The 23,231-nt window shown below is 41.7% G+C and overlaps 1 protein-coding gene across 1 annotated transcript in view; it reads right to left on the bottom strand.

Annotated features, from left to right (window-relative positions):
* The window catches only part of SLC6A7 (solute carrier family 6 member 7), a 170,532-nt gene that overhangs the window by 76,971 nt on the left and 70,330 nt on the right, over window positions 1–23,231 (bottom strand). The window contains exons 4-9 of the mRNA XM_040345015.1: window positions 19,261–19,392; window positions 17,697–17,931; window positions 16,674–16,812; window positions 13,326–13,460; window positions 4,961–5,064; window positions 4,322–4,446 (exon numbers count right to left, since the gene is read on the bottom strand). Of these exons, the coding sequence (XP_040200949.1) occupies window positions 4,322–4,446; window positions 4,961–5,064; window positions 13,326–13,460; window positions 16,674–16,812; window positions 17,697–17,931; window positions 19,261–19,392 (870 nt within the window). The remainder of the gene's footprint in view (window positions 1–4,321; window positions 4,447–4,960; window positions 5,065–13,325; window positions 13,461–16,673; window positions 16,813–17,696; window positions 17,932–19,260; window positions 19,393–23,231) is intronic.

Here is a 23,231-nt window from a genome sequence, read left to right as displayed (position 1 = left end):
CCCGGCGCTGTCCACAGGCAAAAGTAGCATTCGATTCTAGATTCGGCTATAATATTAAAGAAACACAATTGTGTTCATTTATCAGGGCATCTGAAGAAAGTATTATTTCTGAGACTGCGCTGCCCAGTACCACAAATTACGATCTCCCTTTTATTTTTCCTAAACTTGACCAGAAAAGGAAAGGGGAGAATCTGGTAAAAAAAGGAAACTATGAAATATAGCAAATTTGAAATGTGTAATTGTTTTTACAAAATAATAAATTGATGTTTTATGTAAGTAGATGTTTATTATAACCCATTACCATGACACTGATAAGCATTCTGGGCTAAAAATACAACCCAGCAGCTGCTCCCTGCCTCTCTCTAACTGACACTCCATAGAGCTGTTTGAAGTGGAAAGAGAGAAAAAAGTGTTTGTCTATCCTATGTAGGGTTGCCACGTTTTCTTCAAGCCAAACCCGAACCCGTTAGCGGCGCACAGCATATTCTTTTTAATATACCACTATAGGATTGTAACAGAGCTGGGACACCTTTAGGCACTCTAAAGAGAATAGTAATGCAGCACACATACTGCACCTTCCTGATTCCTGATCTGAGCCACATTCCTGTTTTAGGTGGACTGAAACCTGGATATGATTCAAAACCCGGACGGTCCAGGTGAATCCTGGACAGGTGGCAACCCTACATCTATGACTCATTCAGCTGTGTGCTGTGAATAGGACTAAACAGCAGTTGATCAAATTACACTATCTGTACAGCACAGAAGTCAAGAACTGCAAAAAAATTGCATACAACAGATTTTATAGCTTTATCTGCTGGCTAAACCTGGTAAATAGAGTAGAAGGAGCGTGTTTCCCCCACAATATTCCCATAGGTAAGGAAAGAGATGGTCGGCACTCAGGATGACATCCAAAATGGTATGTCTTTATTAAATACATGTACAAAGCTGTAAAACAGCCTACGTGTCTTGGACGTTAGTCACGTCCGAAACACGTAGGATATTTTACAGATTTGTACATGTATTTAATAAAGAAATACCATTTTGGATGTCATCCCGAGTGCTGACCAACTCTTTCCCTTTTCTGGTACGTTGGAGGTGTCAGCAGCCTCAAGGTCTAAGCACCGGGCGGAGCTTTTATGTAGGAAGGTTGCAGCACCTATACACCTGTTTTCTTTAGATATTCCCATAGGTGGTCCATTCTCACAGAGCACCCAGTTTCCAGAATTGTTTGCTGGGTAATAGCAGTCTGCTCAGATCAACCAGAAGAGAGCAGAGAGCCGATTATTCACAGAAATTACTATAACTGACATCTTGTGGATCTGTGATACAAATGACATAAGTGGGATTTTCGTAAGTGCAGCATTTATTTTTAAATATATGATAAACAAAATCTTCTGCATTTAATGTGTGCTTTGGCTAATATTTATTTTGTACCTGAATAAAATGAAATAAAAATAATACTTGCCCCTAAGAGCCGGTTCACACACAGACGGCACGACTTTGGGGGCGACTCGGCAAGGCGACTTGAGAGGCGACTTGCAAAATGACTTCAGTATTGAAGTCAATGCAGGTCGCCCCGAGTCGCCCCCAAAGTCGTACAGGAACCTTTTTCTAAGTCGGAGCGACTTGCGTCGCTCCTATTAGAACGGTGCCATTCACTACTGTGGACCGCGACTTGTCAGGCGGCTGAGTCGCCTGACAGGTCGTCCCAGTGTGAACTGGCTCTAAGAAAAATATATAAATAATGAACAAAATAAATAAACAAACATGTATTTAAAAAAATATGCATAAATGCCCACTACAACCCTACTAATTGTTAGAGGAAATACAATCTGTCTCTGCTCTCCCAGACTTCCCAGCCTCAAGTATCAGAGTTAATGAAAAAAGTGTATGTAGAGGTAGACATTTACCCCCCCCCCCCCCCCCAAGTGTAATTTCTTAAATCCCAGCACGTAGGCAGGTGCAGTCTATTTTCTCCACTGCAGGTGGCGCTCAACTGCAGCAGCAGAGCAGAGTGAGAGGAAGTCATGAGGAACCTGGTTCCTCTATGGTTTCCTGAGTCACTGGGGCAGCGATCTGGTTGGATGTTGACAGCTCAAGTGACCCGGGTGCCCATTTTGGGTCAGGTAGAGTCTATTTAAGACCCTGGCTCTGCATGCATTAAGCGTGTGGATAGTGTAGGGGCAGGTCACCCATCTGTCTGGGACAGAATTGGCATCAGGGAAAAGTTCCAGACATGTAGGGAAAGCTTAGAAATCTGCTAACTACTCTTCATGGAAACCTCCCCACTTGGGCTTTGACTGGCTAGGCCACGGTCCGCCCCTCAAGACAGATGCTATCAGCTCGACTGAGACCTGCTACGCGCCGCTGTCATCCATGAATGTTCCTGGTTGGGCTTCCTTCTCCCGGGCTTGTTGTAAACTGTTTTACTTTGACTTTAATACAAGTTTTTTCAATTGCATCTGGACCGAGTGTGTGTTATTGCCGCCACACCACGCTACATCCACCTATAAAAAAAAACTATTCCTGTACCCTATATATTTTGTAATTTACAGGATACTCTTAAAAGTCATGGGATAATTATAGGAAACCATTTAGAATCAGGAGGCAATGAATGAGCTGCTTGGCTCTCTATCAATGATCCACAATGTGTATAAACGAATGTGTAGAATGTCTGGTTTAAGCTCTTTCTTAGGTGGTCTTTAAAGGGTAACTACACTTTCGTGGGGGGGAAAAAATAGGCCACAAAAATAAATAATATAGCATATACAATTGCTACACAAGCAATATTGTAATTTAATGTTTTTAAAAATTAGCTTTCCTTTTCAATCTGCAGCGCTGTCATTTTTTTTTGTAAAATGCAGTGCAATATTGCTACCTGAAAGTATTCTGTACACAGACTGTACATTTAATTCCCTGCTTGTGTGATTGGCTCACTAATTTTCCCATGGGTCTACACTATGATACAAGTCAGATTTTTGGTAAGCTACTCCCAAATGTAAATCATGTCTATGGCTGGCTGGGTTCACACTGGTGCACTGTGCGAGATTGCATGTGATTCACACTGCACTACAGTGCAAATCACATGGGATGTCCGTGCAATGCGATTTCAGCCATACAGATAGTATGGCTGAGATCGCATTGCATTTGGACCAAACACAAACAGGACCCTTTTTTTCGTCCGCACCAGAACCATATTGCACGGGTGTTCACACCTGTGCGATCCAATTTATATCCGAAAAGTCAGTTTGCAGTGCGATATACAAGCTGAAATGGGGGCGTCGTTAATGTTTTTTGACACTCCCCAGCAGTTTGCATATGGCAGTGTGAACTGCTGTGCGGGTCGTGTGCGATGCGGGAACCCGCAGGTTTCTCGCATCGCACTAGTGTGAACCCGGCCTAAAGGGATGCAAACCGTGCCAATTTCCTCCTTAGAGCCCTGCAGGTGCAGCAGCTGATTGATAATTATAAAACCACTCCCATACAGATTCACTTTGTAAATGGACACACAAACAGCCATTTCTTCAGAATACCAAAAGGTAGTAATCCGCAACAAAATTGGTAAAACCGTTGCAATGTACATAGATCACCCAGAGGGGAATGTTTTTGATTCTCATCAAAAGTGAAGTTAGTCTTTAATAATTTGGCCAAATGCAAGAACTTTCAGATTTTTACAGTGTAAGCACTTGGCATGCCTAAAGAATTTCCAAATGATTTCTGTGACAAGAGCGAACTTGGATAACATCATCATACATGTGACAGTGTGGTTATTTAAAAAAACATCTGAATGATATCAGAAGGAATTAGTGATGATAGTTATGGGCAATGGGTACACAAACATTTGTTTTTTGACCGGAGCATCTATTCTTGCAAAAACATGTACTTAGGACCCTTTCACACGTACGGATCCAGTGAGGATCCGTACCTTTATCATCCGCTTGCTCAGCGGGAATCACTCCGTTGATCCCTGCTGAGCCGGCAGATGACAGGACAGTCCCTGCACACTGTGCAGGGACCTCCCTGTCAGATCTCTGCTCTCCTCTATGGGGGGATCGGATAAACATGGATCGTCTGTCCGTGTTCATCCAATCCGATGACGGGTGGAAAAATAGGACTTTCCTCCGTCTGCAGAATCGGAGCATAGCGGGTGTGAAGGGCCCTTAGGCTGAAAAATAAGAAAAACTAATACAGCCACCATATCCAAGGACTGGTAAGCTGGGGGGAATACACAAAGTATTACCTTTAAATAAAAAAAACTACATTTCAGAATATGGCTGTCAAATGAACAAAAGGTATATCGAATATTCTGTTCTGTTCTGACCTGCTTTAGCCACTTGATCAACTGGAACTCCCAGCTCCTGCGACATGTAGCCCAATACGGAGAAGATGGCAAATCCTGCTATAATGCTGGTTATAGCATTTCCAAGAGTCACAATAAATGTGTCCCTGCAATAGAAAATGACAATTTTGCAATTTTGCACAAAAACGAATAACTGAAGGAATACAGAGAAAGGCCATCTCTTGAAATACTTGTCTTGTAAAAATTCAAAAACTGAAAAAAAAAAAAACCCTAACAATTAACTTTTATTTTAAACAGAAGGATGCAAAGTTTGGAGAAAACATAAACCAACTGGATAAGATTGTCTTGTTTTTATTGAATTTATGTCATACCCTAAGCTAGAATTACACTTAAATATTACTTCAAGAACTCAAATACATTTATGATTTTCCAAGGGCAAATGATTCATTCAGTGAAAATCCACAATGGCTCATTATCAGCATAGCTGTATACATTACAGAGACGCCCTTAGAGAGTTGGTTTAAAAATAAATGTACTGTCATGACACATTCTGGTATAATTATCAAGGAGCAAGTAGTACATTACTTGCCCTGTTTTTTTACATCTGACATTTATGACATGCAGGCTGGCCAGCTATGGGAATAGAAAAGCATTATTTACCGGTAAATGTTTTGATGGAAAGTGTTGTACGATGCAAAAGTTAGTAGACCTCCAAATCCAACTCCAAGTGAGTAAAAGATCTGAAGAGCAGCTTCAATCCATACCTATAATTGGAAAAAACAGAGGATCAAAACCTTATTTATGGTGGACATTTCAGATACTTTACAAGAATGCAGAAATACATTTTTGATTCCCGATACTGTACATAACATTATACAGCAAACCCATAATGGAAAAAAATATATATACATATACATTTTAGCACAAAAAATATATCAAGTTCCAGTCAAATTTAGATGATGTTACATAGTCGGTAAGGCTGAAAAAAAAAAAACAATAGTCCATCCAGTTCAACCTGTGTATGTGTATCAATATCTATAATAATAAATAAAAAAGGGGTGGGAGGGTGGCCAGCTCTTCCAAGCACGTTTTCCAAAAGACCCAGAATTCCTTGGGGCGATCCTTTTACCGGAGCTTAGGCGCATCCCATCCCCCAAAATAACCAATCCTTGGGTGACCACCACCTTGTCCTGTACCTGGCCATGCCCCCATCAGTCAAGGCTCTCTTTCCCTAAGGCCCCTTTCACATTGAGGCGTTTTTCATGCGGTACAGCGCTAAAAATAGCGCTGCTATACCACATGAAAAAATCATGCCCTGCAGGCTTCAATGTGAAAGCCCGAAGGCTTTCACACTGAAGCGGTGAGGTAGCAGGAACGCTCCAAAAGTCCTGCTAGCTGCATCTTTGGAGCGGTATAGGAGTGGTGCGTTTACCGCTCCTATACAGCGCCTTCCCATTGAAATCAATGGGAAACCGCGGTAATACCGCCCACAAAGCGGGCGGTATTAACCCTTTTTCGGCCGCTAGCGGGAGTTAAAACCTCACCGCTAGTGCCAGAATATCGCGGTAAATACGACGGCATAGCGCCGCTACAAATAGCGCGGCTATACCGTCACCGCGGCTCCACCGCCCAATGTGAAAGCAGCCTAAGGGGCTCAAGAGGCCTTCATAACCTTCTGCTGACAGAAAATGTGTAGTCAGTTGTTAGTGGTAGGATTTTATACTACACAATTTGAACTGAACTTCTCTCTCAGGTTTCTAGTGTGAAACTAATTTTATTAATTTTTTTCTTCATCCTAGGTTTACAGACCATCTAAAATCTGAGGTTGTATTATGTCGAGATTACTGGTCCTCACTGCATGATATGTATATTTTTCCCAGTCTCTGTGCTTCCATTGTAACATTCTTTAAAAACTGGCACTAGCACCACTAAATCACCCCCAACTTTGTCATCTCTGACATCCTCCCTTACAATGATTTAACCACCAATCTCTTCAGCCGGCAAACTAGGAGTGGACAAAGTTGATTACAGAGCGATACTACATGTTTATACTGAAGTTAAAGTTTATTGTTCCGGTTATGTTCCCCCACGGGAATTTCTTGCTCCTTCATTTTGCTACTCTCAGATCCCCATTCCTATTATGTGGATATCTGACGGTAGTCTTCAAGCCTCTAGGGGACCGCTTGTCGCTCCCCTAGCACGCTCCTTTACCCCATTGTTATGCTGTTACTCAGTTATAAGGTTTGTAGTACAGCAGCTACATCCAAACAACAGGAAACCCTTATCGCTTTTCACCGCTCCACATCCCAAATCAAAGCCGATATTTGATTTTTTTACACATATCAAGCTCTGCAATCACAATTGTGTTTTATTATGCTCCAAATAAACGACCAACTGCTTTCCTCTCACCTCTCTTCCAGGTGGTTAATGACCACAATTTTTTTGTGGAGATTCGAACCAGGTTCTCTTTCCCTTCCTAGACAAGTCTCCACCTGCCCCGTCTACTAGCCCAGTCAAGCTGACATTCCAACACCTATTTACTAAACACAACTTGGTCGACTCCTGGTGTGAAGTCAACCCTGTTAGCAAACGATACATGCACTATTTCCATCCACATAAATCTTTTTCCCGCATCGACAGGCATGATCCCAAAAATGGTCTCTTCAATTATCACTCCCTTCTCCTGGACCGACCACAGCGCTGTGTGCAATTGCACTACTATAGCCTCCCCAATCCCAAGAGCACATGATACATCTGGGTGTATTAATGATTAAATCTTAACCCATCCTTCTCTCCGTTTAGACATCAAAAAGGCTCCTAAAGACCATCTTACTGATCATGTTATTAATGATCTTTCTGTACTTACACTATGGGAAGCTCATAAACCTGTAATTCATGGAAGATTAAGCCAACCGGCAGCATCTCTTAAACGAGAGCACAAAAACCTATACCAGAAACTAGAAGCACATTTTAACGCATGCTGCATTCCAGTCCACTCCTAATCCCCCCACAAAGTCCAATCTTGATAAAGCACACTTGGACTTTGACCTGTTCCTCACTGATGCAGTCGATAAACTTCTACGCAAACATACATTTTATCTCAAAGCCAATAAACCCGAGACCCTATTGGTATGCACCTTACGAGCGGTAAACAAACCCACCACATCTAGATGCCTAAAAATAACCTGTGAAGTTTACACGAGCAACCCAGTCAAAATACTGCAAGTTTTCTGCTCTAACCTTGACAAACTTTGTTCGCCTCCTCAGGACTTAGACCCCACTTCTGCTGATGCCCTCTTCTCCTGCATTTCCCTCTTGACCCTCAGCCAAACACAAAGTGATCAACTTGAGTGCCCTATCTCAGACACAGAAGTAACTTTGGCCATTATAGCATTGAAGTTACATAAAAGACTGGGACCAGGTTCTCCGCCTCTTGCTATAGACAATTCTCACCTATCTTAACGTCCATGTTGACCAACGCCTTTAACTCTTTACCTGCTGAAAGGACAATCATTCAGATCTAAAACATTAACTGCTATACTATCCATGTTATCCAAACCCTGATCTAAATCTTCCTCTTGGGCAAACTACCGCCCTATTTCTCTCCTGAACCTCAATATCAAGCTTCTAGCCAAAATACTGGCAACCCAATTGAACACCATTATAGGTGAATACCTTGCAACCAAGTAGGGTTCATCCCAATATGCCAACCCAGTGACAATGTCAGACATGCCCTATTACTTTTTCATGTTGCCAAAACTAGACCCATTATGCTTTCTATCCCTTCATATCAGGAAAACTTTTGACTTGGTTACATGGCCTTATCTAAACTATACTCTTCAATACTGGGGCTTTGGGAGTCACTTCCTGACCTATGTCTCCTTCTTATGTGATAATACGAGAGCATACATCAAGTATGCTGGATATAAGTCTGCAATGTTTGACATTAGCAGAGGCACTCTTCAGGGCTGTCCCCTCTCTCTACATTTATTCGCTCTACTCAACGGACCATTGGCTCAGCTGATCCAATCCGACCCGGATATCAAGGGGATAGAACTTGGTGGCCACCAACACAAAGTATGTCTCTTTGCAGATGACATACTCATATTTTTATCCTCTGCCCACACCTCCGCCCCCAACCTTCTTTCCCATTCTTATTGCCCATATCTCAGACCTCCATGTTAACCTCCAAAAATGGACCGCGCTAAACATCTCACTATCACCCTCAGAACTCCAACCAGCCATGTCATCATTAGTGTTGCTCACGAATATTCGCATTGCGAATATTCGACTCGAATATAGCATATTCGAGAAATCGCGCTATATTTCGAATTTCGCGGTGAATATTCGCAATTCCGAATATTCGCATTTTTTCAATTTGATTTTTAAAACAGATCACATCCTATCGACGTCTAAAAGCATTGCTGGTATGATTAGAGACCCTGGGCCGAGTAGCTAAGCTGAGGCGATCCTTTTATGTTGCCAAATTGAAAAAAAAAAAAATTGCGATTTTTCGCTATTGCGAATGCGAAAATGATTGCGAATTTTCGATAACTGTGGTAGGAGAACTCTGATTGTCTCTGATGCAAACGGGGGGGGGCTTTGTGTATGTGTATGTTATGAATATTTGTATGTTTGATATTATTATTTTTTGTAAGAAGGAAAAAATTGCGCATACCTTAAAAAAGGGGAGAATACAGCAGCAACTCAAAAATGTTATACAACATAAATTAATACAAGACAGAAAATGGAGTCGCTCTACAAGAATAAAAAATATGTCTAGTGACAAGACATGTGGGCAAATGATAAAATAAGCAAGCGCAAATAACTTGTGAAATACACAGTGAAACAAATATATAAAGAAATATAGTCCCAATAATAGAAAAATAATCTTTCATAAAAATGTCTTTGATATGTGAAGTGAAAAAAAGTCCAAAGCATGCAGCATGAACGTGTTCAATCTTCAAGGTGTTTGATTGACAAATGGCTGTGACAGATGGATAGAGTAAAGAATCACCACCAATGCAAAACACTTTTTATTTTGTATTGTAAAATATCACGAATATTCTGAGCCAATCAGAGTGCTCCTTCCGCATTTGCCGAATATTCGCAATTATTTTGTATTGTAAAATATCAAGAATATTCTGAGCCAATCAGAGTGCTCCTTCTGCATTTGCCGAATATTCACAATTATTTTGTATTGTAAAATATCAAGAATATTCTGAGCCAATCAGAGTGCTCCTTCCGCATTTGCCGAATATTCGCAATTATTTTGTATTGTAAAATATCACGAATATTCTGAGCCAATCAGAGTGCTCCTACAGCATTTGTCGAAATTGCGCAATAAATATCGCATTCGCATGTTGCGATATTTCGATAAAATATCACGAATATTCTGAGCCAATCAGAGCGCTCCTCCAGCATTTCTCGAAATTGCGCAATAAATATCGCATTCGCATGTTGCGATATTTCGATAAAATATCACGAATATTCTGAGCCAATCAGAGTGCTCCTACCGCAGTTATCAAAAAATCGCAATTATTTTCGCATTCGCAATAGCGAAAAATCGCAATCATTTAATCATTTAATTTCGATAAAATATCACGAATATTCGAATTTAGCGAATATATCTCGAATATTCGAATATATATTCGAGATATATCGCGAAATCGAATATGGCATATTCTGCTCAACACTAGTCATCATTACCCTTTACTTGGATATCACATCCCCTCCCCTACTTAAAGGTACATCTCACTGCCAATTCACAGCTAGTTTTCCACCCTTACTAAAACAAGTTACCAAACTCATGACTCAATGGTCCTCTCTCCCCCTCTCATGGATGGGTAGAATCAATGTCATTAAAATGTCAATATCCCCATCTCTTATTTGTTGTGCCTCTTGCAGCGTAGAGTAATGGCCTATGTTTGGGGCACTATCAAACCTCATATTCCCAAGTCCAGTCTCTGTCTCTTCAAACTCAATGGCAGTTTAGGGCTACCAAACTTCTCAAACTACTATTATGCAGCGCAACTTGCGCATCTCCCCTAGTACCATGCAGTCAAGCATGATCCCATCTCCGTAGCCAACATGCTATGGATTCACTCTGCAGGCCGAGCTTCAATTCTCAATCCTATTAAAAAGCATCCATTGTTTATCTGAGACAGATTCAAAGTCACTCATAGCCTTTAATCACTCCATAACCCCATTCTCTCTTTACTCAGACACCCCTCATTTTACCCAGCCTGGGAATCTCCCGGTTCATTTAAAGCTTGGTCCCATGCCAACCTTTTCAGACCACACAAACTTGCTTCAGCTAATTCTATTCACCCACACTTTGAGAATCCTACAGACTCCCTAGATCGGAGCTGTTCCGCTACCTACAAATCAAAAACTTGTGCATGCCATACCTCAAAACAGGCTCTTTACTAACCCAGATGTCACAATTTGAACGAATATGTAAGAGTGACCATCACATTAGAGGATTCATATTGATTCTCTACATACCAAATAATCAAACCAGATAATAAACCATCACCGTATGTCAATAAATGGGCACAGGATTTGGGGCACACACTTGAGATCGCAGATTGGTCTGGTATCTTGACCACTACTAAATCTTCTTCACCTAATGTCTTAGCAATAGAACAAACTAAGGTCCTAGCACGATGGTACCTAGTTCCGGCTAGGATTGCAAAATATATCCCCTCATACTTAGCGATGTGTTTTTGTGGCTGCTCAGACCATGGCACACTACATCCCAAGAGTTTAGAGCATTTTCACAATGGTCTCTAAAGCCCTAGAAACCAACATTTAGCCAGGTCCTACAATGGCTCTCTTAAACTTAAAACCTGCTGAGCTGACCTGCAGTCAGTTCCAACTACTTCTACAGCTTACCACAGCTGCCAAACAAACTACTGCCAAAGCATGGAATTTCCTGACTGATTGTGGCCGAAAGCTAAACACAGAATGAATAGGACCCTTATCCATGCTAAAATGATAGCCATAGAAAATGATAAAATCCACAAATATGAGAAAATATGGCAACCATATGTTAGACACTGCTTACCCCAGTGACTTTGACAGCACTTTATTAATGCCTTGGTAAATGCATCTGTCTTTTGTTCTGCTTCACTATCTCCTATACTAGAACCGCACTACCGTTCAGTGGAGCTTTCTCCCTCTTGCGCCTGCTTCCCATCATACCCAGCATCCATCTTGGTTTTTCTTTGTTTACCCGGATTCTTGATATTGTTCGGATTGGTTGCCCACCTGCTACAGTTATGTGCATTTTGGAGATGGTTAAAACCAATAAAATCTTTGACAAGAGAGAGTAGCCCCCCAGTCTGGGAGGGGTGAACTCAGGCCTGGGCTCGGGTGAGGAAGGGACCCTTCTCAGGGATCCTGACTAGGAGGCACGAGAGCAAAGAGAAAACACTGTCAGTCAAATCACCAGGGAGCAAGACAGCCAAGAGAGCTGGTGAATGTTGCAGTCAGAGGACTAAGAGGCATGCCAGAAGGGACTGGGTGCAAGCAGTCTGGGATGGATACAGAGTCAGTCTGGGAGGACCGCGGAGAAGTACCTAGGAGGGATTCAGTGCCTGAAGAGGTGATACTGGGAGCAGTAGCCACAAGAATAGGACAGCTAGCACCAGAGACCTCTCTTTTTGCTACACTACTAAAAGAGGCCCATGGTCCCTGCCTGCAAAGGGCATTCACTTGGCTCTAACTATTCATTTTGCTCTAACTGAGATTGTGTTGGATCGAACTTTCTCTTATCTCATTGTTGCCTTCATATTCAAGAATTTTGCCTATGGATTTATTGTTCTGTTGCAAGACTTAATATTTTAAGCTATTTAATAAACGGTATTGTGATTCACGAATGACTCTTGGTGGATTCACACTAATGACAATGGACACTTCAAGAGCCAGTTTCAGGTTCGCCATCAGCCCTAAAGCCCCATACACACCATTAGATTATCTGCAGATTTTTTTCTTCAGATTTACCAAAACCATGTAGTACAAGGGCCTGCCTGATTGCATACAAATTGAAACTCTTAAGGTTTGACCTCATATTATATGGTTTTGGTAAATCTGAAGACGAAAATCTGATGGTGTGTATGGGGCTTAAGCACTTTTTATTGAGGATCTACTTATGGATTGTATGTTTTTTACTCATCTCCGAAGTTTTTTTTTCCCCCAGCAGCTGTGGACGTTTTCACATTCTGTTCCTAACTGGCGCCAAGTCCTATTTGAGTAGTTGTGTTGGATGGAGCTTACCTGGGTGGGTGATGTCAATACCCCCATGTGATTGGACACTCAAGACTGCACACTGTTCATGGAGGAGGTCATATGCTACCCCATACCTGGAATCCTCAATCCCTTACAGCTATGGATTCAAGACTTTCAAAGCAGTATGGAGGTGGCAAGGGAATGTGGATATGTGAGTATAATTTGCTGGAAGGATGAGCTATCAGGACACACTGGGGGTTATTTATGAAAGGCAAATCTACTTTGCACGGCAAGTGCACTTGTTAGTGCACTTTGAAGTGCAGTCGCTGTAAATCTGAGGGGTAGATCTGAAATGAGGGGAAGCTCTGCTCATTTTATCATCCAATCATGTGCAAGCTAAAATGCATTTTTTTTTCCCTTGCATGTCTCCCTTGGATCTACAGCAACTTCCAAGTGCACTTTCAGTGCAATTTCAAGTGCAGTTTGCACTTGTAGTGCAAAGTGGATTTGCCTTTCGTAAAATAACCCCCTTTGTCCTGAATAGAGATTGGTTGAAAAGTGTTAGTGGTTACAATATTATTCTTAAGATCTACAATAATGATGTGAATGGACTAATTCTTTTGAAATAGCAGTAATGAAGGTGGGCTATGTGTACGATGGCATCCAGCTAATCAGAGACCTTAACTGACTACAGTTTACAGAAACGTGATTGATCATTCAAGTTACCGTACATCATCTTTACTCTTTGTACTGTCTTTCTAAATTAACAAGTCTGGAATTGGCAGTCATTTACCTTCGATGACAGTAGGTGATCAAACTGCGGTGTCAAGTAGAACTTAATCCCGATCCAGGCTCCTTCCAATGTAACACCTCGAATTAGCAGCATGATGAGTATTACGTAAGGGAAAGTAGCTGTGAAATACACTACCTAAATGCACAAAGAAAAAAATGTTAACTTAACCCATTCACAGATGAACTACATATATACACACATCAAAACCTCATTAACATTTTATATGGTGCAAAATACAGTATACAGTATTCTGAAGAAAGCAGTGAAACTTTACTTTCATTGTCCAACTTGTGTACTCATTGTGTCTACTATAGACATTAAACATATTTATTTAATATTATAACTCTCTACAGAGTTATGTTCGGTTAGTTTAATATTATAACCCAGGTACTGGATATCATAGAAGGGTCAGTTTTAGAGCAAATTAACAACGCTTTTTTTGTTTTCTATATAAAACTACTGGTGTAAAAGATATTTGTATTAACTGTATGAGTTTGATCTACTGATATCCAAACATAGATACTTGTAGCCATAAAACGTTTGGCGCTGTGCATAAAAAGAGATTCTGTTGCTAGATTAGGAAAATGACTAATACATATCCCTTCGCCCACACACCAATCTTCTCTTTTTTGAAGAGATAAGTTGGCTGAAAAAAATGTGCATCCAAAGCACTTCCAAGTTTGAGATGCCCAGTCGCCCTTGGCATAGTGTGGTTTCGTCTACTAGCCCCTAGATCACACATAGGTGACATAGAGGAAGCTGGATGGAACCATGGTGAGCAGTGGGGGACCAGGTATCCTTCATATCTAAAGGAATCCCTACAAAAAACACACAAAAAAAAAAAACTCACACCTATGCATTTTTTAGCATGTTTTCAGTTTTGCAAAAACACACTGCAGTCCATGCAACATGATTTCCTATGAATGTAGTTCACAGCTGTGCATTTCAAAGAAAGGGCCAGGGACTTTTTTCTGGTTTTTGGTGCCATAGACTTCCATGGATGAAAAACATGTATTGAAAAACGCAAAATGCACATGCAATATGCAAACTGCAACCTGCATAAGTGTGAATCAGGTCTTAATCCAGAAAAAGTCACTTCAAAAACATAACAATTCAAACTTGGTTATATGTCTTAGTGGGAGGATTGCCATTTTAAGTCACTCACTAAGCTCTGGAGATACAGTAATTTGCATCGATTTTGCCCACGATTCGAAATAGCAGCAAATAGCAGCATGCCTGTGCAATCCTCGTCAATTCCAATGGAACCCCGATCATGGCACAAACAGAATCGTGGGATGCCTGTCACCCAAAAGTAGTACAAGAACTCACGCTGCGATCGGGGTGCCATTGAAAGTGACAAGGATCGCACAGGTGTCCCACGATTTACCGCTATTTATTAATTGTAGAATTTGCTATTCAGACTGCCAGATGAACGGAAGCCAAATATTCAATATTGCCCTCAAAGCCACATGAAAGCGCACTTTGAAAAAAAAAATTGTCTTTTATAAATTTAATTTAAAATGTATTGTGTTACATTCTTTTGGTAAAAATAATTCAAATCAGTGCGACTTGTGCCACAATCATCTGGAACACTGTTGCTGGCTTACACTGGTCTGGTGACACTGGGGACTAGTGTGGCAGCAAGCAGGGGTGCTGTTGCTGATTACACTGGTTTGGTGACACTGACTGGTGTGGCAGTGATAAAGAAAAGCATCCACTGGTATGGTGACTCTGGGACTGGTGTAGCAGTAATCAGGAAAACCATTGTTGGCTGCACTGGTCTGGTGTGGTGGCAATCAGGAACACCGATTCTAGCTACACTAGTCTGGCAACACTGTGACTGGTGTGGTGGTGATCAGAAACACTGTGACTAGAGCTCATTCACACATGAGGTGGGGTGGTAAGGTGCAGTCGGGGTGCAATTTTATTGCCCCTGAACCGCAACCCCCTTTAGCTGCTCGGGGGGGTTGGGGGGTTACAAATGCTTCAGCTGTGATGCTTTGCGACACCAAATGTCAAATGCTCTCTTATAAGCCATCTGAACATGGTTGGCTCTTCAGAGAGCATCGCACATGTAAACGAGTCCTTATGGTGACACTAACTAGTGTGGAGGTGATCAGGGATGCCGAGACTGGTGTAGTGGTGACCAAGGACATTGGAACTGGTGTGGTGGTGATCAGGGACACTGTGACTGGTGCAGGGGTGATCAGGGGCACTGTGACTGGTGTGGGAGTGATCAGGGGCACTGTGACTGGTGTGGGAGTGATCAGGGGCACTGTGACTGGTGTGGGAGTGATCAGGGGCACTGTGACTGCCAGTGGCAGCACTGGTCTGGTGACATTGTACTGCTGTGGCGGAAATTAGAGGCAAAGGCTGGCAGCACTGACAGTGATATCTGAGCAGCCAGCCATTGTACATGATCACCGCCACGACAGTACAATGTATCCATACTGATGCTGCACTTACTCTAAAGACAGTATGTAAAAAAAAATATATATATATATATATATATATATATATATATATATATATATATATATATATATATATATATATATATATATATATATATATTTACATACTGTATTAGCAGAGTAGTGCAGTGTTACCATAGTGACACTATACTGCTCCTAGAGGGGGTGATCAGTTTTTTTTTACAATGTGATTGCTTATTGTCATGATGACTGTATAAGCAATCATTTCTGACTGACAATCATTTCTGGCCGCATACATTGTGTACTACTGTTATCGTTGTGATTGGTCACAGTGATCACATGATACAGGGAACATTTACAGTGATCACAAAAGTAAACAAAGGCTTCATGAATGATAGCCTCTGTTATTACTATTATAATAAAAGGAGAGCACAAGGTATGTGAGCAGGAGGACGTAAGGGTGTGGACATTTATGTATAGTGGCCTAGGCGTAAAGAGTCAATTCCCTGCAGACATGTCGCTATTAAACGACCCTGAAACTAAGCTCACTTTCAGGGCAAAACAACAGGTTTGCTTTAACACCCAGCAGTAAATACTTATCCTTACTTTGCCACCCTCCATTCTGCTCAGAGACGGGGTGGACTAATGAACTTATCTCTGTCAGCCTGCTGTTTTGTCCTATGAGCATGCTCCTTGCTAGCACACCTTCCCTTTTGGTTCAGTAGGCTGCAAGTGGCTGGGTCAAATTCAGACACCTAGACTGTTTTCATTTAAACAAATACATTTCTTGATGTAATAATAATTACAAAGCTGCATTAATAATTTTTGTGAAGAAAAAACTAACACCCTATACAGATACCACATTTAAATAAAAATGCTTGAAAAAATGTTCTACTACTTGGATGATATGTACCTTGCCAGAAGACTTGACTCCCTTTAGAATGCATAGAAAGACAATGGTCCAGGCTAGGAGAAGACATAGACACAGGTTCCATCGAATCTGTCCCGGATCCCCAATTCCAGAACTCCCTTGGATGTGAAGAACGTAGCGACTTCAGTGGAAGCATTGACCAAAGGAATCACAATATAAAATGGATAATCAGATATTATTGATTGTAATTTGTAAATTTAGGTATTTCCCTTTAACCCAAGTTAAAAATTATCTCTTGATTAGTTAAAACGTGTCTAAACCAAAAAACAGAACTTGCAGCTTACCAGTCCTTAGATATGGTGGCTGAAAGTATTAGTACATTTTTTTAGCCCGTTTTCCTTTATTTTCTCCTAGTTTTTACAATCCAGACAACTGCCTGATCTGTTTTTTAGCTCTGATGAAGGGGGAGTACCGAACCCTGGTAATGCATTAACTGGTGCAAAATAAATTCTGTCAAAAAACTATAAAAGCTGGTGTGGCACTTTCAAAACGTCAGTAAATTCCTCTGAGGGCCCAGCAGAACTCCGCAGTGGCTGGTGAGCAGTCTCCAAGGACTACAAACAGCCCATCACATTATAACGTATCACCATAAGTTTCAGGATTTATACACTATAAAGGATTTTATTTTCACCTGTTCAGCCTGCAGATAATGAAAATCCTGTCCTTTTGTGGTTATGCTCACTCACTCCACTGTATCTATAAGGGCAGCCAGGGTTGTCACACAGGCTGGGCTGCAAACATGTCTGCCTTTGCCATGGTGGAGTCATGGGACTAGTAGTTTACAAAAAAAACCTCTGTACTTTCTTTTCAGTTCACACAGGTAATTTCTGTACTTACTGATAACGTTCTTAGTTTGAAAAATTAAAACAAATTCAGCCACCACTTCTAAGGACTGGTAAAGTGATATATCTTACATATTTTGTTTTGTAGGCTTAGATACACTGTAATTTATGTCCTTGATAGCCATACAGGCAAGACAAGACAGGGTAGGTCCCCAACACTCACCTCCAGTACTCCTCGCTGGGGCTAACAGTGCTGCTGATGTTTATTGGTAGTGCAGAGTTGCTGGCCCGAATCACATGGTGGTCCAGGCAGAGCTCAGTGTTCCACCAGTTGCCACAATGCTTCCAGGGTAAGCTGGTGGTCAGAGAGGCGAAGAGGTAGAATAACACATAGGCAATTATCATGTTGTAGTAGATGGCTACTAGGGCCACAATAAGAAGCATGCCCATCCCAACACCTACAGAAGAAAGACATGGCGGAATTACAGTAAATGCAGTAGAACAAAGCTATTCTGATCTGTAATCATTATGTTACAACGGGACTGATTTGTATCATTTTTTTTTTTTTGCTATAATAGAGATAATGCTTTATGTGTAAACTGATTGTTTTGTATAAGTAGGGAAACCATTGTCAAAGTAATACATCTAATCTGCCTGTCAAGGAAAAACTGTACTGAGAGAAAGTCAGGGATTGATACTGCTGTCCTAAGAATACCAGTCCCCTGTCTTTTTTTGGGTTTAGAGCTCTCTAAACACGTTTTGCCCTTTTTGGGACTTAATCTACAAGCACACATCTGTGTGCACACAGCCACAGTTTTGTTGAAGTCTACTAGAGCCTGACAAGTGGATTCTGTGGAAACACATTAACCTTTAAATTTATCGTTTCAAACTTGACCTTCGTCCCAACCGATTACGGATTTGTGCCCATTAACTGGTTGAAAAACGAACAAACTGTCTAAATGACTGAATTTCGGACGATTTTTCGTATAGTGTATGGCCAGCATAGGTTGTGCATGCCTAGCCCAGTGTACATTCTTGGCACACTGCGGTGCCAGGATGATTAAACTCCCATGCCCATGCATGAGACTTGCATCATCCTGGCTTGGCTCACCAAAGATGGCTGAATATTCCAAACCCAGAAGAAGACTGGTAGATGATGTCAGCACCCACAAGTGAGCTCACTAAAGTCATATTTCTGGTATGGAGGCAAGTCTAGTTCCTCTTAAAGGGGTTGTAAAGGTAAATGTTTTTCCACCTTAATGCATCCTATGCATTAAGGTGAAAAAATATCCGACTGTACCGCCCCCCCCCATCCGAACACCCGTTTTACTTAGCTCACCCCTCGAAAGTCCCGCGCGCATCCTTGTGATCTTCTTCGGTTCCCAGCCTGGCCGTTGATTGGCTAGGCTGGACAGATTGATAGCAGCGCAGCCATTGGCTGGCGCTGCTGTCAATCACATCTGATGACGCGGCACGCCGGGGGTGGGGCCGAGTGATACAGTCGGCGGCTATGCCCGCCGTTTTATCACAGAAGCGCGCCCGCAAAAGCTTTCACCATGCGAGCTTGCTCGCATGAAGGTGGAAAGCTTTTGCGAGGAGGAGCCGAGACAGCCGCCGAGGGACCCCAGAAGACAGGATTCGGGGACACTCTACAGTGGAGGTAAGTATAATATGTTTGTTATTTTTTTATTTTTTAAATCATTTTTGCCTTTAGTGTTCCTTTAAATGTGGTCGCTGCACACACATAATCCCTTATCCATAGTATATCATCTCAGCGTATGACTCACCTTTAAAGAGTGGACTTATTTTCCATACTGCTAAGGGCCCCAGGCTAGAAAACTGACCCAGAGACAGCTCCATAAAGAAGAGGGGAATTCCACAGATAGCCAACATGATGAAGTATGGAATAAGAAAAGCCCCTGAAATAGAATACATTACAGTAAAGTTCGCAGAAAACGAAAATGTAAATAGATTTGTTTAATACCATGCCAAACAAGTAAAATTAACCTATACATAAAAGCATACACATTTCTGTACATGTATAAAACTGCAGTATTGGTCTTCCTTTATGATACATTGGCAATATCCAAAATTCTAAATATCCAAAATTCTAATTTTAGCTGACTTTGAGAATATCATATTCAGTGTGGTACTATAAATTCAATAAATATGGCAAAAGTCAGAAATTCACTTTATTAACATTACATAGCATTGTAAATCCTCGCATTAATCTTCTCTTATTTACTCTCTTTTGGTCTAATAATTATACCTTGTACTCTGTTATATGGTTATATGTTAAATACCTGGTGATCCTGTCATAAATCTAGTACTGCTCTGTGTCTTGTGCAGTTGTATCTCAAACAGTCCTATTACCTTGGCAAGTTAAGCAGGCATATACAACAGCAGAATTTTGATCACAAAATGTTTGTTTTTTGGAACATTGGTTCAATTTCCAAATGGTTAGTGAAGTCAAATCGATGTTTAATTACCATTGTAGTAATGACAAAACTTCAAAAAGGGTAGAATCAAATGTTTTTCTTACAAATTAATTTCTGTTAGTGAAAAAATTGCACATATTGTAATGAAACATGTTTAACACATCTGGGGTTACATTCAGTTAACAGGTCTGGATGAAATTCTAAAGGCTAAATCCACCATTTGCAAAAAAATGTATGTAAATACTGCAGCAATCTTATCAAGCAAGCAATCTTATGACCACTTGTGCACTGAAACCTTCAGAGCATTGCACCCACCCACAATTAATGCATCACAGGTACAATACACGGACTCTATCAATGTTTGTGCCAGCCTCAGGTCCATATGGAGGTACAGACTAGGACTGGAGAGATGCAGCTGGTCTACAAGCGGTGAAGGAAGAGGAACTACCGGTGAGACTGCGTGCAGTCCTTTTGCTGTAGTGGCAGATGGGACTGGGAGCGATCCCAGTAAAGAAATAAAAAATATGATTTACCCAGAAGAAGCATGCCATTATTTGGATAAGGGAAAAGAGCTTTATTGAATCATTTATGTGACTATACTAAGTTACACCCTTAATATGAGTATAACATGAAACATGGTCCAAAATCTAGACCTAGCCTTTAAAGGGCTTTCAAACTAGCTGACTCAATGATGGAAATGTAGTGCCCACCCCAAATTTATGGGGCACGATTTCAAATTTAAGGGATGTCTGGGCCAATACTTGGGCCCAGACCTGTCTGATTAATACAAATTTGCCTCTGTTGTGGCTGTTGTACTATCTGGTAGTTTTCCCTTGTTGCCTGCAGGTGGCGTTACCATCTTGGGCTTATGTTGGAACGCAGGTGTACCATGGTGTGTTGGGTGTCCCTTCTCAGCAGCAGTGCAGTGGGAGTGGTGACCCCGCTGTGCGTGCTGGGGGGGGGGATACTTAAGGGGCAGACGCTATTTATCGGGTCCCTTCACCTCGTGGCCTTCCTGGGGCGAGGTGCGTGTGTGTGAACCCGACTTTACACCAATTCTTACAGCTAGCTGCGTTCTTCATCGACGCCCGAGCCAAGTGATCCATCACTAAGAGTCTTGCTCTTTTGGTTCTCTTTCGAGGTATTTTTCGTGTGCGCTCAGTGGGGGACTCTGTGGTTCTCACTACGCTGTCGAGTAGGCCCGGCTATGCTGGCTAGGGTCTACAATTCTAAAAGGGGATCCCAAGCTGTCTGTCCACAAGCTGTCCTAATGAAGGAGATCGGGGGAGATACGCCCTGGAGGAGACCATCAAAGTGCTGGAGTCTCGGGTGAGGCCTGGTGACTTGATTAAGGAGGGATCCACTACATTGAAAGCCCTACAGTTCGTCAGTTCAGCTTAAAGGCTCTTCTACTGCACGGCTGGAGGTTCGGGACTTTAAAATCCTGTGGTAGAGGATTCCTGGACGCATCCAAGTTCATCCAAAAGGTCTATGGCAGAGACCAAGTTCATCCAAAAGGTCTGTGGCAAAGACCAAATTCATTCCACGACAGTCTGTGGCAGAGATTGTCTGGACATTAGTTTGTGCATCATCTCGGCTGCTAGGCCATGTGAAAGGGGACTATCCGGGTGAGCAATACCCACTCAGTAGTTAAGAGTGGAGACCGATTTACTATTTTTGAGCATTCTGTACAGTGTGCCTGAACCTTCCCCTACTCTTCTCCTCCCTTCTACTTTATCTTCTTCAAGTTACCCTGCAGTGAAAAAAAAACCAAACTGTTGAAGGTTTTACATTGGTCTGGACATTGCATTCACTAGGGACTCTCCTACCCTGACAGCGAAGCTTAAGAAGAAACGTGCAAACCCAAAATTTAACCAGCAGCTCCTTCGGCTGTAGTGCTACAAAAAGAAAGAAAGATTGTTCTGATAAATATTTTTTCTGTGAAAGCTCAAGCGAAAATCGAAATGGTGATTTAATTCTCCAGTATCTACTCATAGCTAAAGCATTACTTTTGGGTGTGCTGACCCTTTACATTTTCATGAGCTTTCCATCTTTAGATCAGAGAGTTGTTAACAAATAAACTTGTTTCAGGAGGCATAGCCAAGACTTCCTTTAGAGAAATGACTGTAGCCCAATATTTGTATTTCAGGCACTGTATAACACCATTCATTCATGCAGTACTTTACATATATTGAACATTCACATCCGTCCCTAACTTTCAAGGAGATTACAATCTAAGGTTTCTAGCTCTCATTCATACATTCACATACTAGGGCCAATTTAGACAGGAGTCAATTAGCCCACCAGCATGTCGTCGGAGTGTGGAAAGCAACCGCAGTGCCTGGAGGAAACCCATGCAGGTAGTGCTGTGGTTGTGATTTAAGCCAAAAAAGTTGGCATACTGAATGGGGGCAAATAAAAATCAATCATAGGTACACAACACATTAGGAGAAGGGAGAGGGGTCTTTGTTGAAACAAGCTATGCAGCTCCCAAATTTGACACTTTTATGAGATAATGCCCTAATTTTATGTAGCCCTTGCCTTCTATAGTTCAACAGTGTAGGCACCTAAGAGCCGGTTCACACATGGGCAACACGACTTCCAGCACGACTTTGGGAGGCAACTTGGACACGACTTGAGTATGAATCATCAGGCAACTTTCAAGTTGCCTCCAGGACAGTACAAGGCAACTTCAAGTCGCCTCCTGGACAGGAGGCTTTCCAGTGGCCAATCAAACAACAATCAGTTTTGTGGGAGGGAGGGGGAGGGAGGGGTTTGCCTGAGAAATGTATGTTATCTTCCTGTATTGTTGCTTCAGTTAAGACAGTGATCAGACTTCTGAGGAGACTTCCATTGAAATCAATGGGTACAAGTTGCCTACAAGTAGGATTGAAGTAGTACAGGAACCTTTTCTGAAGTCGGAGCGACTTCAGTAGTGTGTATTAAGATGGCTCCATTCACTTCCATTGATTTTCTCAACCACACGACTTGGGGCGACTTGGGGCAACTTCAAGTCGGATCCCAGGTCGCCCCTGTGTGAACTGGCTCTAATATGTATAAAATGGTATACATGTCTGAGCGTCTACAGGTACCCTTTGTAGTGAAGGTCTTGGTCACTTTTATGTATGAAAGCCACCAATGCTTTTCTTGTAAAGATTGCAACAAAGGTAACACAGCTCCATAACAATTAATCAGAAACTGGTTTTGACATTGTAACCTACACTGGAAAAATCCATTTGATCGAGATGATAAACTGCTCTATTTTCTCTTCTCTGCTTTTTTTGAAAAATAGTTTTTTTTGAAAAAGCTCAGTTTTGCAC

The sequence above is a fragment of the Rana temporaria genome, chromosome 3, assembly GCF_905171775.1.
Source record: "Rana temporaria chromosome 3, aRanTem1.1, whole genome shotgun sequence".
NCBI classification, from domain to species: Eukaryota; Metazoa; Chordata; class Amphibia; order Anura; family Ranidae; genus Rana; species Rana temporaria.
The sequence above is the reverse complement of the archived record's forward strand: the minus strand, read 5'-3'. Positions and strand labels throughout refer to the sequence as shown.